Source organism: Nematolebias whitei, chromosome 9 (assembly GCF_014905685.2).
Source record: "Nematolebias whitei isolate Nwh7 chromosome 9, NemWhi1, whole genome shotgun sequence".
NCBI classification, from domain to species: Eukaryota; Metazoa; Chordata; class Actinopteri; order Cyprinodontiformes; family Rivulidae; genus Nematolebias; species Nematolebias whitei.
In genome coordinates this window covers 26,528,785-26,546,266 of record NC_056506.1, presented here as the reverse complement: position 1 = coordinate 26,546,266, position 17,482 = coordinate 26,528,785, and the positions used below count along the sequence as shown (strand labels likewise).

Below are 17,482 nucleotides of genomic sequence, written 5' to 3'. Positions count from 1 at the left end.
CACGCACGCACGCACGCACGCACGCACGCACGCACGCACGCACGCACGCACGCACGCACGCACACACACACACACACACACACACACACACACACACACACACACACACAGGAATGAGGAGTTGATTTACAGCATGTGTGTGAATATTTTAGCAGCCAAAGATCTTTTTCCTAGAAATCTTTGGCACAAACTGCCTTTGTCACATTACCTCATGACTAAACACTCTCACTAGCTCCTCTGGCTCTGCTTAATATCACTTTGCAGGCATCGGAGCAAAATCTCCACACATGCACACGTACAGCAGGCGCACACCTCCACAGAAACCCTTTCCTTTTTTTTACCCTCTCAGCTGGAACTTGTAGAGCTCTGTAAGAGTTTGCCATCAGCTGAAATCAACAAAATCAGATGACTCCAAGCCCTCTTCAAGAACAGGGCAAGAACCCGAGTCATCATTCTCTGTTTGTAGCAAACACTCGCCGCTCAATGGATCTCTTTGTAGGTCTCAAACTCAACATGTCAATATCGATTTATGAACGCTGCTCTTTGAAAAACTGCAACTGGCAAAAGGTGAAGTTTCCTTCATAAACTCCACTAAACAGAAATGGAAAAGGGAAAATAGAGGGAACGCGTAACCTACTAGAAACATACAACACACAGGAGAATCTTAACTCTTAAAGCTGGCAAGGCCAAGTACGAAAAACAGCAGTCACACAGATTCAAGGTTTGCAAGAAAAACAGCCTCAAAGCAAATCTACGACCTGGTTTTATATTAAAATAACCTCCTGGCAAGTTCTTTGGGGGGGTTGGTGTCACATCTGATCAGAACATGACACGTTTTACACTCACTGCTAATTGTAAACAAGTGGCTGTGTAACAGATTCAGCTCTGGACCTCCTTGCTGAATCATTGATAAGATGAGAAGCCAACAACAGCCTTCAGAGATGAGCTGAGGCCAGAGGGAAGGGGGGCTTGGACTGGAACAGAAGCATGAATACAAGCACAACAGAAACGGTGGACGAATAATTCTTTATATGTTAAACAACTAAATGTGCTTAAATACACACATATTTTTAAGGTCAGATGGTACATAATGTCTTGTGAGCAGTTTAAGTAGTAACAATGGTAGGAGGAGGAAGATTGTGGTTTTCACTTTAAATCATTTTTCACATTATTGATTTAGTTTAGCAGCTTTAAGACAATGAGGGTGAAGGTAATGTTCAGGGAGGAAAATCAGGGCACTGTGGACAGAGGACGAAAAAGGATGTTGAAAGATTTCCCTGTTGGTAGTCCGGTTGGCATTTATTCACGCATGCCTAACACAAAGCAGTAGAAGAAAATGTGTTTTTGTTTCCCAGCAAGTTGAGGTGTAGATTAGGATTTTTATATTCTTCAAAAATACCCCCCCCCCCCCCTAAACTACAGCAATTCCTAAAATAAGAAACAACCAATAAAAAAGGAGACATTTATGGAAATATTTGGAAAAATCCATAAATTGTTAACTAAATACAATTCAAGAAAAATGTAAAATTTAAATAATAGAAATGTACTTTACTTTTCCCCAAAAAAAGTTTTTCTTTGAGGCATTTTAGTTCAAGTTTCCACAAACAAAATCCCCTTAGCTCAGACCGCAGGTTTTCTCTACCTCGTACAGAACAGCCCTACTCACAGAGGCCATTAAAACATCGAACTAAGTGGGTGATGAGCTTCTGCTTGTCAGAACACACCTCATCTCTGTAGCTGACATGTATGTGATGACTGAAGCAGAGATGACAAATGTACAAACTAGAAAGATCGGTTGGACCAGAATAATACACGTTCCTTTTTTGGAAACAGCTCAAATGCAAAGAACAGGTTGGTTTACCAAAAAATTAAAAACTCTAGCTGTTTACACAGATTCTGCTTAGTTCTGACTTGAACCTCTTGTATGTGCCAACAAAGTATGAGCAGAGAACAATAGCGAAGAAATGAGGAGTGAAGGGAAGAATATCAGCTTAACAAAAGGTGGCGGGCAGCATGAGGGATGCAGATACAAAAATAACAGGATACAGGAGTTAGGAGCAATGGGTCACCATGGGAAATGACTGTTTAACATGTTTCTTTGTCACCGTCACACAAAGGTGAAGAACGATATTATGAATAAATGTTACTACTTAAATAATACATAGAAAACATTTTGGGTTCTCTGTGATCTGCAGCAGTTAAAACGTTTAAGTTAAAAGCAGCAGGTTGTTATTAAAGTTGACATTGTAGATGTTCTTTGTGAACAAAATGAGAATAGTTGTCATAGCATCATAATTGACAATATGATCTGGTATTGTAAGAACATTATGTGCTCAGGTGGACTGAAAGCTACAAAATACACCTGCAAGATGAGACATTAAACCTAAGATCATGCATATATGGGTAGGTGAAGAGAATCCATTTATCTAGATAAATAAAATATCTAGACTTCTAGAATCAACAATATATCTTTTGCTTTTGTTGGGTGTAACTAAGACCCTGCACATAATATCATTCCACCTCATGTACCACATGTGATGCGAATGATAAACTTGACTTGAACTTGATCTCCAACATGTAAAAACAATTATTCATAACTTCAATAGAACCCAGTTCAAAATGACTTGAATATCCCATTAATGTCTGAAGGTGAATTTGTCCAGTCAGAATGCACCTCCCATACCCTGGGTTACGGCATACCTCATTGTGTCTCTGGGCAGCATACCTTAAGCCCCCAGTATACTGCCGCGTATGTCCACTCACGTGTACGTACGCGTGTACTGTACGCAGAGGGTTCAGACTTTGTACTTCAGCGTACACCCTGAGCAGCTGCAGAGCAGCTTCACAGACAAGGGGCGTTTACCTTCGGGACAAATTGAGGTCGCCAATTGGTCACTTGCTGACACGCCTACTGGATTGATTGACAGGTCGGAAAAAAAAAAAAAAGCGAGTGCTGGCAGCCTCAGCCACAGCGGTGTTCTGTGTTTATATGTTGTTAATAAAAAGATCTAAAAATTTTTTTAAAAACGGGGAGCGCTGGCTCTACAGCCCACACATCAGACCAGCCCACCAGGAAATCTCCAGACCCTCCCGCAGCCACGCTGGACCTGAGTTTAATTTGCTCGTGACGAATTCCTTCATTTCTCACCATTTCAGTCATTGCATCAACAGAGGAGGAAGAGCTCCCTGACTCTTGGCCAAAAAAAAACAAAAGAAAAGGCCAGATCAGGGATGAAGAAGGGGAATTTAATACAATGGTGTCGCATACAAAACAGTCTGTCGCTGGGCAGTTTATTGAGCGACACCGCGTACGCGTATGCGGTCGTAATTATTTGAGCTTTGCATGGACATGCAAAGCTGGGGGGTATGCTCGTACCTCTGCGTACGTACCTCTGTGTATGGATGTACGCGGCAGTATACTGGGGGCATTCTCCCCAAAATGCCCCCCGGGCGCTTTCAATAGCTGCCCACTGTACCACCTTGTGGTGGATGGGTTAAATGCAGAGACTAATATCGCCATTGTATGGAAACATACAGTAATGACAATGTGATGACATTATTATTATATACTTTATATTAACCAGTGAATACAGTGATGGGTACGAAAGTTACAGCCAGTTATGAATCTTAGTGCACCGTGATAGGATTCATAACTTTGTGATGGACTGGAGACCTGTCTAGGGCAGTGACTGCTGAAGATGGGCACCAGTTGCTTATGACCCAGAAAGGAGATGTGGGTAAGGAAAATGAAAAGAAAAATGGATGGAAGAAGTGTTGGCATGTTTAGCAAACTGAAATGCCTTTGAAGAGAGGAACACCAAGTTTCACTCTGCAGCTTCCTCAACTTAGTCTGATCATACCAGAGCTGCCGCAGCAAACAAATGTCATTCAGCAGCTCATCTGTTCTCGCACTTCTGCCACAACTATTGTGACACAGAGTTGTTCAAAGCACAGATGGCACAAATACTGCAGCAGATACGTACATAGAGGAGTCACTGCAATCAACACCTCTAGGGTCAAAGGGGGATATCACGTCATCCAGACCTAAAACACAATAAACCAGCTCAAAGCTCACATTGTGGAAAAGAAAAGGGTCGAGATGTGACGAGCACAGCTGACTGACACACCCCACTGTCAGGTCTCTTATCAGGAAAATGGGGGCACAGTGGAAAGACTACTGCTCAGAGTGTGATAGGGCCAGTCTGTCACAAGAGCCCCTTCTTCTTATCGGCATGGACGACGAGTTCTCACACAAAACAAAACTGGTACTCTGAAACTCCACAGCATAAAGCAGCACCATCACAAACTCAGAGAAAAGTCTCATTGCACGATACAATAAAAATACCAAGATCTATCAAAAAAATCTACACAAAATGGACTGTTGCTTCGGCAGCTAAAATAAAAAAATTAAAAACGATTTGAGCAGGAAGATGTAACAACTAAAAAACACTTGCAACACTTCCTAACCCTATTTAATTTTAAAATATCAGATGTTTTCATCCCCACATTTTCGGATGTTTTATACATTTTTACATCATTTTTGGCAACCGAGTACAACTGTTTACTGTAAATGTACAGAAGACTGTTGCATAAAGACTGGTAGCAAAAATTACACTCTTTGTGCAGAGTACACAACATACAGAAAACTGGCATTTTTACAACACATATTTAAGATTTGAGTACCTCAACTATTTTGCAATGCAAACATAAACTGACTATAATACTTAAGATTTTTTTTATTTTCCTTAGAAGGATTCAGATTTTGGAAATATAACAAAATTAGGGCTGGTTTAAAACATTTACCTTTTCACAGTAATGTTTGTATTTTATATACATTGGTATTTGAAAGTTTTAACGCTTTAGAATTTTTTTTCAATATTTCTGCATAAATATGACCTAAAACATCATCAGATTTTCACACAAGTCCTAAAAGTAGATAAAGAGAACCCAATTAAACAAATGAGACAAAAATATTATACTTGGTCATTTATTTATTGAGGAAAATTATCCAATATTACATATTTATGAGTGGTAAAAGTATGTGAACCTCTAGGATTAACAGTTGACTTGAAGGTGAAATTAGAGTCAGGTGTTTTCCATCAATCTGATGATGATCAGGTGTGAGTGGACACCTGTTTGATTTAAAGAACAGGATCTATCAAAGTCTGCTCTTCACAACATGTTGGTGGAAGTGGATCATGGAGGAACAAAGGAGATTTCTGAGGAGCTCAGAAAAAGAATTGTTGATGTTCATCAGACTGGAAAAGGTTACAAAACCATCTCTAAAGAGTTTGGACTCCACCAATCCACAGACAGATTGTGGACAAATGGAGGAAATCCAAGTCCATTATTACCCTCCCCAGGAGTGGTGGACCAACAAAGATCACTCGAGGAGCAAGGCATGGAATAGTTGGGGAGGTCACAAAGGACCCCAGGGTAACTTCTAACTGAAGGTCTCTCACATTGACTAATGTTGATGTTCATGAGTCCACCATCAGGAGAACTCTGAACAACAGTGGTGTACATGGCAGGGTTGAACAAGGAAGCCACTGCTCTCCAAAAAGAACAGTGCTGCTTGTCTGCAGTTTGTTAAAGATCACATGGACAAGTCAGAAGGTTGATGGAAGAATGTTTTGTGGGCGGATGAGACCAAAATAAAACTTTTTGGTTGGAATGAAAAGGGTTATGTTTGGAGAAAGAAAAACTCTGCATTCCTGCATAGTTATCCTGCATAGTTGCACCTTATCCCATTTGTGAAACATGGTGGCGGTAGTATCATGGTTTGGGCCTGTTTTGCTGCATCTGGGCCAGGACAGCTCGTCATCAATGATGGAACAACAAATTCTGAATTATATCAGAGAATTTTAGAGGAAAATGTCAGAACATCTGTCCATGAACTGAATCTGAAGAGAAGGTGGGTCATGCAACAAGACAATGACTCTATGCACACAAGTGGTTCTACTAAAGAACGGTTCAAGAATAAAGTTCATGATTTGGAATGGCCAAGTCAAAGTCTTGACCTTAATCCAATCCAGATGTTGTGGAAGGACCTGCAAAGTTTCACATACTTTAACCACTCACAAATATGTAATATTGGATCATTTTCCTCAATAAATAAATGACCAAGTATAATATTTTTGTCTCATTTGTTTAACTGGGTTCTCTTCATCTACTTTTAGGACTTGTGTGAAAATCTGATGATGTTTTAGGTCATATTTATATAGAAATATTGAAAATTATAAAGACTTGAAACTTTCAAGCACCACTGTACCATAAATTTAAAAAGTTTTTGGCTGTTTGCAGTACTTGATTAAGAAATAATAAACTGTTATATTTTTTAGAAAATTAAAGAAGTCAAGACACACAAATTTATCCGTACTATATTTTCCTTGCACTTTTTAAACCTGGAAAAATAATTACGAAGAGCAAATTCCATGTATTTCTTTTTAGGACTGTAGGAATCCAGCAAACAGTTAAAGTGGATATAACACGAGATGAAGCAGGCCGTGTGCCGGTGTTCTAGTATTAAACTCACCGAGGTAAGCAGCTGTAACATGCAGCTCCAGAGGAAGGAGCTCTGAAACCCTGAGGGACCTACTGCTGTAACTGAAAACTGAGCTATTTCTGTGAGTCACAGCAAAGCCATACCTGACGAGCAAATATGATGCATAGGGAAGAGTTTGTACAACGCTCGCCTGTCATCGCTTAAATCATCTATAATCATCTCCAGATTCCATTGCCATAAATGCGCTAAAAGTTTATTAAACAGGAACAACTCTGTCCACAACATTTTAATCAAAATATTAAGTTTAAGCCTGAAGGGAAAAAATATTAGACCAGTTTATGGTTAAATATATATTTCAGATATCCTGATGCATGCTCAATAAGATATTTCAGATATGAACTGAAATTGTAAACTGCAGTTTAAAGCTTCTCACAGAAACGAATTGTTTAACACCATAGCTGATAACAGACATATGTTCTCACCACTTATAAACAAATGTGAGTAAAGACGCGCAAAACAACAAACGTGGGTTCAGAATTGTTTTAAAGCATATTCAGGCAATTCTGAATTTGTTTTCAGTGTACTGGTAATAGTTTGAACAATAATACTTAACCAGTTTCAAATAACTTCAATTGACCTGTTTGGGGAAATAGTTCAATTCAGTTCAATTTATATAGCACCAAGTCACAACAGGAGTTGTCTCAGGGCACTGAATAGAAACATGCACATACAGGTGCTGGTCATAAAATTAGAATATCATGAAGAAGTTGATTTATTTCAGTAATTCCATTCAAAAAGTGAAACTTGTATATTATATTCATTCATTACACACAGACTGACATATTTCAAATGTTTATTTCTTTTAATGTTGATTATAACTGACAACTAATCCCAAATTCAGTATCTCAAAAAATTGGAATATTACTTAAGACCAATTTAAAAAAAGGATTTTTTTTCAATATAAATGTCCAACTGAAAAGTATGAACATGAAAAGAATGAGCATGTACATCACTTAATACTTAGTTGTTGCTCCTTTTGTCTGGATTACTGCAGCAGTGCAGCGTGGCATGGAGTCATTGAGTCTGTGTCACTGCTCAGGTGTTATGAGAGCCCAGGTTGCTCTGATAGAGGCCTTCAGCTCTTCTGAATTGTTGGGTCTGGTGTATCACATCTTCCTCTTCAGAATACCCCACAGTGGACCAACACCAGCAGATGACATGGCACCCCAAACCATCATTGACTGTGGAAACTTGACACTGGACCTCAAGCAATGTGGATTCGGTGCCTCTCCTCTCTTCGTCCAGACTCTGGGACCTTGATTTCCAAAGGAAATGCAAAATTTACTTTAATCAGAGAACATAACTTTGGACTACTCAGCAGCAGTCCAGTCTTTTTTTTTCTTTAGTTCAGGCAGGATGCTTCTGATGCCGTCTCTTGTTCAAGAGTGGCTTGACACAAGGAATGAGACAGCTGACACCCATGTCTTGCATACATCTGTGCATGGTGGTTCTTGAAGCACTGACTCCAGCTGCAGTTCATGCTTTGTGAATCTCCCACACATTTTGGAATGGGTTTTATTTCACAATCTTCTCCAGGGTGCAGTTATCCCTATTGCTTGAACACTTTTTTCTACCACATCTTTTCCTTCCATTCACCTCTCTAAATGTGCTTGGACACAGAGCTCTGTGAACAGCCAGCCTCTTTAGCAAAGACCCTTTGTGTCTTGACCTCCTTGTGCAAGGTGTCATTGGTCATCTTTTGGAAAACTGTCAAGTCAGTAGTCTTCCCCATGATTGTGTAGCCTACAGAACTAAACTGAGAGACCATTTAAAGTCATTTACAGGTATTTTTAGTTAATTAGCTGATTAAAGTGTGGCACAAGGTGTCTTCAATAATTGTTTTCACAATATTCTAATTTTCTGAGATACTGAATTTGGTGTTTTCATTAGTTGTCAGTTATAATCATGAACATTAAAAGAAATAAACATTTGAAATATATCAGTCTGCGTGTAATGAATGAATATAATATACAAGTTTCACTTTTTGAATGGAATTACTGAACTAAATCGAAATTTTCATATTCTAATTTTATGACCAGCACATGTACCGTACACAAAAAAGGCCAATTAGTAAAAGTTATCTATGTAAGGAAGCAGCAGATTGCATTGAATCTTCACTTTGTCACAGTCTACCAATACTTAATATAGTTTTTCTTGTTAAAATTACTGTTGTTCATATTACCTTTGTTGTTTTTAATACAATTTATTCATGTGTGTCTTTCAAACATCAAGACGACTTGTAAATATCCACTGAATGCCCTGTAAATAAAAAAATAAAATAAAATGGGCACCAGTGTAAAAGTTTATAAAATGGTGTATGAAACACCGAAACGTTGGGGATGGGGGTCCTTTCAAGACAGAAGCAATCTCCAGTGGACTTAGCTGAATTTGAACTTGTTAGTTTTGTCAGACAAACTATTTCACCAAGCCACTGTCTTTCAAAGAGCTATTTACTTCAGGTAAGATTTTAATTGTCGATCATTTTTACACATCAGGTCCACTTCAAAAACATCAGTGCTCTTTTAAACCTCAGCAAAGTGCATGAGACAAACTGAAATACAACAAAAATACTGAGCAGTGAAAAAAGAACAGAGTACCAGTTTCTTCAGCTTACATTTCCTGTCTGCTCTAGACTCCGACACACGTATGAAGCTGTAAATGGAAACCACAGATTTTAGGCACTGTATCATTTCCGCTCGTGTGCCATCTACTACAAGAGAGAAATCAGATAAAGACTGCTTTTGGCAGGAGACCATGCTGTGTAAAGTCAAACTAAAACAAGCTGCTGCCATGGTATCTGCTGGATGTTATTACTTGTATACTGGCTCAGAGGATTAAAAGAAAAACTTAAGGCAATGAGTCCTCTATAAAGTGTCTGATGGGACACAAGTGCTTGTTGTCACAATTTGTGACAACAAATTCAAACACTCTTTGCTATGTTTGTATTGGAAAGTATTTTCCTGAGTAGGAACTAACTTCCTAATTCGTTTACTAATGTATACGTGTTGGAATTTATTTAAAAGGTCAGACAAGCAGCTCATTTGCAGAAAGGCCATAATTAGCTTGTAGCTGCCAGAGTATTAAACAGCACAATCTAATGTTTGCATTAAAGCCCATCACTTCAAACAGTTCTGAACTTCTGAGGCCTATGCAAGAAAACACAGTGACTTAGAGAAGTAAATTCAAGTTTTACTTTTTTGTGTGTGTCATAAATAAAATGTACTTTTTACTCAAAGACTACAGCAACATGTGCTGGAAACCTCAAGGTAAAAATCAATCTCAAAATAACTGCCTCCTGACCATTTATCTTAGAAAATAAACCAAAAAAAGAAAAGACGGACCGCTGCATGAAGCACAGGTGAGCCTCTTCCGTATGCGTCAGAATGAAACCACTCAGTTAGTGACGATCTTCTTTAAGAGAGCTCAACGGAAGGAAATGCTTATATTGCCTGAAACAAGAGTGAGCACTCTAAAGCAGCTTCTTGTTAACTTTTAAATGATTTGGAACAAAAAAAATGTATTTACGCAATCAAATGTTTATTACTGAGGCACAAAATATTCCTGTGTAATTTATTTTCATGAATGATATTTACCATAATATCCCGTTATTTAAGTTCATATTCCTCTCCTCATCCAATATGCTGGTGAAGGTTCTCAGTCATCCAGGACACGGTACATTCAAAAAAGTTCAAGACAAAAACAACTGGACTTTCTGTTACAAATAAAGTCCAGTGGTTTTTGTCTTGAACATTTTTGAATCTCCTCATCCAGTGCACAACATGTAAAACTGATCAAACTTTAATGGATAACTAAAACCTTTTACATATTTTATTATAGAATATAACCAACAGAAAACAAACCTCAACGTTTTGCATTAACCCCACTGACTGGTCTGAATTGTTTGTCTATTAGGAGATATGTAAAACAAAGTCTGTAGAGTTGGACAGAAACAGTTTCACACGAGGAAGACGTTTGTAAAACTGTAATTAGACGATCAACGTTCAGATCTACTGCAGAGCTTTGTGATGTCTTCCATACAGAAAACAGACAGAACTGCATATTTGAACACTGAAAACAACTTGTTTTAAAACACAGAATTTGTTAATATGTGATTTTTTCCTAATTGTCACATTTGAAGTTTGCAGTGACCGACTGATTTGGACACTGCAGGCTCCTGTAGAAACTCTTACCTATTCAGTCAGCACGATTGACTGCAACATTAAAAAGGGCGTAAGAGTGAGCTAACTTTACCACTTTAACCAAATCATCCATACGAAAACGTGTCAACAGAGGCGAGATGTTAAATTTATTATTAACTTTATAGATGCATGTGCACATTAAGATGTTATAAAAAACTGCACTTATTAAGTTAAGCTTTTTCCATCAAAACCTCCAGTGGAAAAAAAGTCTCTGCCAATAAAACTATGGGTGCACCGATAAATCGAACCCGATTTCCTTAATTTTGGGAGATCGGCCGATACTTGCATGAGAAACTGATTTTACAGATTTTTAGTAATTTTAACAATTGTCTGAACTTAATTTATATTTCAGAGCACTACCTCATGGCCAGTTAAAACAAGTTTGCATTGTTTCTAAGATATTGTTCAAGGGTAAATACCGGGCCGAAGGCGAAACGTTTCAGCACAAAAAAAAAAAAGAAACTGTCCAGATGACTGGACTGAAAAATGTTGGATTGTATACCTGGATTATTAAGCATGGACTTGGTTGTTCAAGGGTATGTTTTTCAGTTGAAACAAAATCGGTATTGGCCAAAATCAGAATCGGCAGGTCAGGCTTTTTAGAGATCGGTGCTCGGCCAGAAAACTCCAATCAGTGCACCCCTAAACAAAACAGTATACATCCCTCGCTACTTCACGGTTCGACTTTCGCGGACTCGCTCTTTACTTATTACTCATGTGATTGGGACGGTACGGGATAAAAAGTCAACAGAAAAAATACTTCGGACAGGCGCCACCATTTTGTAGTTTTCTCTCAATAAGCCTATACTGTGACGGCAGTCAAAATAACTACACTACCCAGAAGCCAACAGTGCTTCTGGCCGCTGCGTTCTGCTAAAATGGAGGGAAAGTTTTTGCAACACAAATCTACGCTACGAAGCTCACAGAACTGGCAGGAAAGTCACAAATAATCCTGAAGCTTCCTGAAGCTCAATTATCCACGCGCTCATCAACCTGGATGGGATGGTGGGCGTAAATGTCTCACAGCGATAATAGTTTTATGCTCTATTTCATGTACCAACTATGAAACAGTGATTTAAGTTTATATATTGAAGCACTTTATTTTGCAAAAGGAATAACTTTTTCTGTACTCACATGAAAGCTTCATTTAAATTTTTTTTTTAAATTATATGTAAATGGTATTATGTGGGTGTAAATTCTCAGTCATCCAGGACATGGTAAATGCAAAAAAAATAAAAAAAATAAAATACAACTGGACTTCCATCCTGTCAATGAAAGTGTTTTGCGAATCATCCAGGGAGCTCCCTCAAATCAAAACTAAAATATGATTTTAAACTTAATGAGAAGTTTTGCTGTGCAACCCAGATTCACATACAGATTAAACTCTATGCCTCTCACAATGGAGTCGTTAGTGGAACGTGAGAGAACCTTGAAGGGAACAACACCGAGCCATTGGTTCAGGTGTGTGGACGATACCAGGATCAAAATCCAAGCCAAGGAAACAGAAGCATTCACCACATGTCAACTGTGTGGACAGTAGTGTTGTAGTACTCGAGGCCAGTCATTTTGATGGTCTCGGTCTTTTATTTCAAGTCCAGTCAAGACCACAACCGTGGAAATATCACTAAACTGAGAATATTGTCCAGTTTATTTGTTAACATCTTTGTTTTTATTGGATGTAAAATGTACTGGTTCAAATCCAAGCGATAATGTGACTCATTGCTAAACACATTTTTTGTTACCGCTCTCATGCCCATCCCCTTTCACTCGCACGTGTCACTCCCAGTGTTGCCAGATTGGGCAGTTTATTGCCAAATGGGCTGTTTTCATTCCGTTTTTTGCTGGGAACTCTGGGAAGATTTTTGTTGGATCGTTTCATTTTGCCACATATTGTTAAATTACCTTGGCTTGAACTGATATGTGTTCATGTTTAAACAGTAAATATACTGTAACAATATATTGATTGGGCAGATTTTTGTGTGATGTGGTGGTTTTTAACAAGACTTTTGGGCTGGAAAATCTCAACTCTATCTGGCAACACTGGTCACTCCAAGAAAATGAGAAGCGATTGTCTGTGTGCAGGAGAAGATGTCTGCCAAATCATCAGTTATAAAATTTGCCAATTTAAATCACAAAGAATATACTTGTAACTAATGCAACTATATGGTTATCCTTGGTCTTGAGTTCAGATTTATGAAGAGTGTTTTGCCACGTCAGTTTTTTCAGGCTTGGCATGTGATGAAACTGCTTCCAATTTAACAGTTGTGTATTTTATTGTTGAATCACATGAAGTTAGGCCACTGAATGTCTGATTTCTTTATGTAGCTTTGAAAATTTATAAAAGCAAACTTAAAGTTGCAGTATGTAACTTTTATAAAAATATTTTATAATAAAATTTTATATTTTATTTGAGGTCTTGGTCTCAGACCCTAAAAGTCTTGGTCTTGTCTTGGTACACTCTGGTCTTGACTTGGTCTGGGTTAGGTGGTCTTGAACACACTAGTGGACAGCACCAAAATTACAAGACAGGTTGCTAATGACAACAAGATGCCTTTCTGAGATGGAACCCTCAACGTTAAGGTTTTCAGTTCACTATGATCAGTACCTTCTGTTCGACTCTCGCCACCCACTGGAACACAAACTTTCTCTACACCATGAGGCCAAACATGTCCCCATGAAGACAGAAGGGAAAAGATCATCAAAAAAGCTCTCCAAACCGGTGGATATCCTAACAGGCCTCTTTTCAAGTTAGCAAGGAAACACTGAGCGGTGTGGTGTATTCAGTGCAGAGACGTCTATAAACAGCTTCTCCACAGATACATGTCTCAACACAGGAGAGCCAGATCATCAGGACAAGACTCAGCTGTGCTCCTTCACCTCAAGGATAAAGGACACTCTTTAGAGAACAAAATATTCATATTTTGGACAGATGGTTTAAAAAGGGGTGAAGGAAACCATTGACTTCAAACAAGAAAAACAACAAACAGAAGAGATCTCAGATTTTTGATTTACAGCCTGATACCCGGTCCGTTTCACTCCAGTTCACACCTTCATGCATGTCAAAACATCTCTCCTTGAGCCAGGCAAAGTCTCTAATGATCCTCAGCAGGGAGGACAGGTGAATCTGCACAATAATCTAGATTACGGTGCATAAAGCTCTTAAAAAGCTTCAGTGTCATATTTTGTCTTGAGAAAGCTCCTCTGATGGGAAGGCAGAGACCTTCAAATACAGAACACAAGTCCAGTTGTTTTATTTAATTTTCTGAGATTAGTTTTTAAACAGCTTAATAAAGCATTTAATTGAACTGAATGTTTTTTTTTGCTGATATTTGTTGTTCACTAATCCATCTGGCAAATATATTTTTTATGCCAGAACTTGGGCAGGTTTGGACAATGTGAGAGCGTTTTTATCATTTAGTGCTGAGTTGGTGCTAATCCTCCATAAAAAAAACTTTTAGGTGAAAATGTAACATCACCGAACAAGGAATTTAGACAAATACAAATCTGGGAAGAAAATGGGACAAATTTCATCTGGCCCTGCAACTTTGACACACCGCTGTGTGTCCTGCAGCAGCTGTGTTACTCTCACTCCACAAGGACATTTAATTTTCATGTTTTTTCACTTTTGTTAAGCAAGCAGCTTAAGATCCATGATGGCACTGGCAAAAAAATTACACAAGATCTGCTGAATTTGTTTCATACTATGAGCCCCTGGAGGTGAAATCTGATGTGGAAGAGGACGAGTGAACAGATCGCACCTTCTGCTACACAATACTAACACACACCGTCAAACACAGTAAGAGTTTGTGCGTGTTTAACAAGTTGTCATTTGAGTTTGGGAAACCATTCTTCAGGTCCTAATAAAAGAAACACATTTTCTTTCTGTTCTCTACTGCTTCCCTCCACTTTTTTCATCCAGAGGTTCAAAGTGGAATCCTGACCACCCGACAAGCTAAACGATCAGTGCTACCAATTCACTCAAACGTTGTAGTTTAAATAATTTTGCAGGAAGTGGCTGATAAGCAGGCAGTTACAAACTTTTATGTCTGTATTTCTTCTTTAATTATTCTACCCCATTTCATTGTGAAAAAGTAAAAATGCTAGAAAGGAGTGAGACCTTAAAAACACGGAAACAACAGAGACATGTTACCTGTCCTCGTCCCCATCTACAGGTATGTGGATTCCAAAGAGGCTGTTGACAGTCGGGGTGTTGAGATTCAAGGTGTCGGGCATGAAGGGCTTCACCATTTCCCTCCCAGAGCCTGGAGACTGTGCATCGATGAGTCCCTCTGACTTCCTCCCACCACCAGCACCCTCCGCCTGTCCAAATCCAATCACTGGAAGGCCCTGCACCCCCCGAGTCACAGGAGTTATGCTGTGAGGCATCTGACTAGGAGGCAAACTGAAGGTTGACACGTTTGGCATTGCTGCACTGGAGGCACTGAGCACAGCTGTGGGCACACTAGCACCCACTGCCATAGCAGGCACGTTTTGCACACCAGAAGGAAGGGGTAGTCCTGTGGAAGGAAACTGACCAGCAGTCTGCAGGGGCACACCTGATCCAGCAACCAGGATGCCTACAGTTTGCTGCTGCAAGGCAGCAAGAGCTGGTTGTCCAGCAGATACAGAGACCAATGGTGCTACGGAAACGTCTCCAACTTGACTTGGCACCGAAGCTACTCCAGAAGCTAGGGACAACGCCGGAGCAGGGGCTTGTCCAACAGTCCCTGCAGAGAGGCTGGACACTGGGAGGGACTGGACACCAGACAGTGCTGCTGGCACTGGTGTAGACTGTTGTTGCTGATAGTACTCCGTCTGCATCATTCCTGTTGACTGGCTGGTCATGTGGTGACCCAGAGGAACCTGCTGCTGGGGTGGGTATAATGGAGGCATGATGGGAGATTTCTGTAGATGGACATCTGAGTGGGGAAGGCCATTCTGACCAACAGGAAGCACGTTCTGTGCAAGGTGCGGCTGAAGAACCCCCACTGTTGATGGAGCTGGCGCTGCTGTGGACTTGATACTGGAAAAAGAAGTGTGCGTGGCTGAAGCGCCGACTCCATGTTGCTGGGCGGTGTAGCTCTGATGCAGGACCTGCTGCTGCGGTAGTGTCTCTGCTGAATGTAGACGAGAGGAAGCGTGAGACACCTCTGCCATAGAGCCAAAGACTGGACTTGTGTGTGTTACTGGGGAAACTACAGAACCCACTGAAGGTCCAAGCCCACTGTCTCGATCAGCAGTGGGGTCCTGGGTGACACTGGGGTGTCTTATACTATCTACAGTCCTACCGCCAAGCAAGGGATCAGACTCTTTCTCATAAAACTCTGTACAAGTCCATCGGCCTCTTCGAAAAGGTTCTCCAGTACCGTGATCCAGTTTGATGACCCTGAAGCGTGAAGAGCAGCTCACTGTGGAGGTGGCAGCAGGAGCGGGGCTGGTCGCTGCAGCGGATGTGCTCACAGACACATGAGGCTGAGTGGTCAGAGGTGAACCAGTGGGCGAGTTCTGACCACCTTGACTGGAACCAGACACTCCAGTTTTCCTTACATCCCCGACTGGATTGCATACCAGCCCTGACTGACTTGCTTGAGGTGCGTTTGAGGGCGCCACAGCGCTGACCTCTGCCTCTCCGACGTTATTCAGCGCTTCCTCCGAAGAACTCCTGTCACACGCCGGCTCGTACTCGGCCCGCGACACGTCGTATATCTCCGACGAGACGTCCTCAGTTCGCGACTCGTCCGGGTCGTCCAGACTCTCGGAGTCGTCCGCGGCCCCGACAGCCGCCACCTGGGCCTGAGTCACGCTTGTAATCTGAAAGCAGCTCTTTTTCTTAGCCGGCATCTTGGACATGTTGGGCGGCGGGAGTCCAAGTTTATCCTCCATCAAAAATATTTAAACAAAACAAAAAGATACGAGCTGTTTTGAAGCTTTGTAAAAGCTCAGATCATTATAAAGAGCACACTCGCATCGGTTTTCCTCTTCCTACTTAACTGTAGTCAAGATGAATCTGCGCCATCCTCTTCCTCTCTCGGTCTCCTGTTGCGTTTCATGAGCTCACCGAGCGACGCCACACTTCGTGTCGTCTCGTCCAGCAGCACTGCGGCTTTTCTCACCGATAAATCCGAGTCCTTACTCAGCCCGGGTCGGCCTGCTGATACACTGGATGTCCGCTTGTTCACCGGCCTGGTTGCGAAGTGTCTCGCCCAGCTGTGGGCGCTACTTCAGGCTGAGGAGGCCCCGCAATCCTTTACTTACTGAGCTAGCTACAACGCCGCACACTCCCCCTACGTCGGTACAAGTATGTGAGACATCTTCCCAAAACCGTCTCCACTCACTCCACCGGCTTTGAGTCTTTCGTCGGCGACACTTACTTTGAAGCTGTCCGGTTAGAAAATAAAAATAAAGCTTTTATTTCCTACGTTTGAAACAAATGTTAATCTTAACAGCGCCTACAACTCACTCCTTCCGTCACTTCTGACAAGATGGCTATGTTGTACGCGGCCGCGCTGCATCATGGGTAAGAAGTGAGCGCAAGAGTGTTTGCGTACGACTCGTTCGTGAATACGCTTTCTGTTGCTTTCAATGAACCTCGGACAAAATGTACAAACGGTGAACTCTGAAGCGCCTCTAGTAAAAATTGGTCACTGAACTTAAAATGCAATTTTGTTTTTAAACATTTGTTTTGTTCAACGCGCAGTTAAACTTTCCTTTAGTGTCA

At 40.7% G+C, this 17,482-nt stretch overlaps 1 protein-coding gene across 1 annotated transcript in view; it reads right to left on the bottom strand.

Moving 5' to 3' along the window:
* Positions 1 to 17,242, bottom strand: part of LOC119415029 (TSC22 domain family protein 2) — a 44,049-nt gene extending 26,807 nt beyond the window's left edge. The window contains exon 1 of the mRNA XM_037682158.1: positions 14,915 to 17,242. Coding sequence (XP_037538086.1) covers positions 14,915 to 16,647 — 1,733 coding nt within the window. The 5' untranslated portion in view covers positions 16,648 to 17,242. The remainder of the gene's footprint in view (positions 1 to 14,914) is intronic.
* Positions 17,243 to 17,482: the final 240 nt, after the last annotated feature.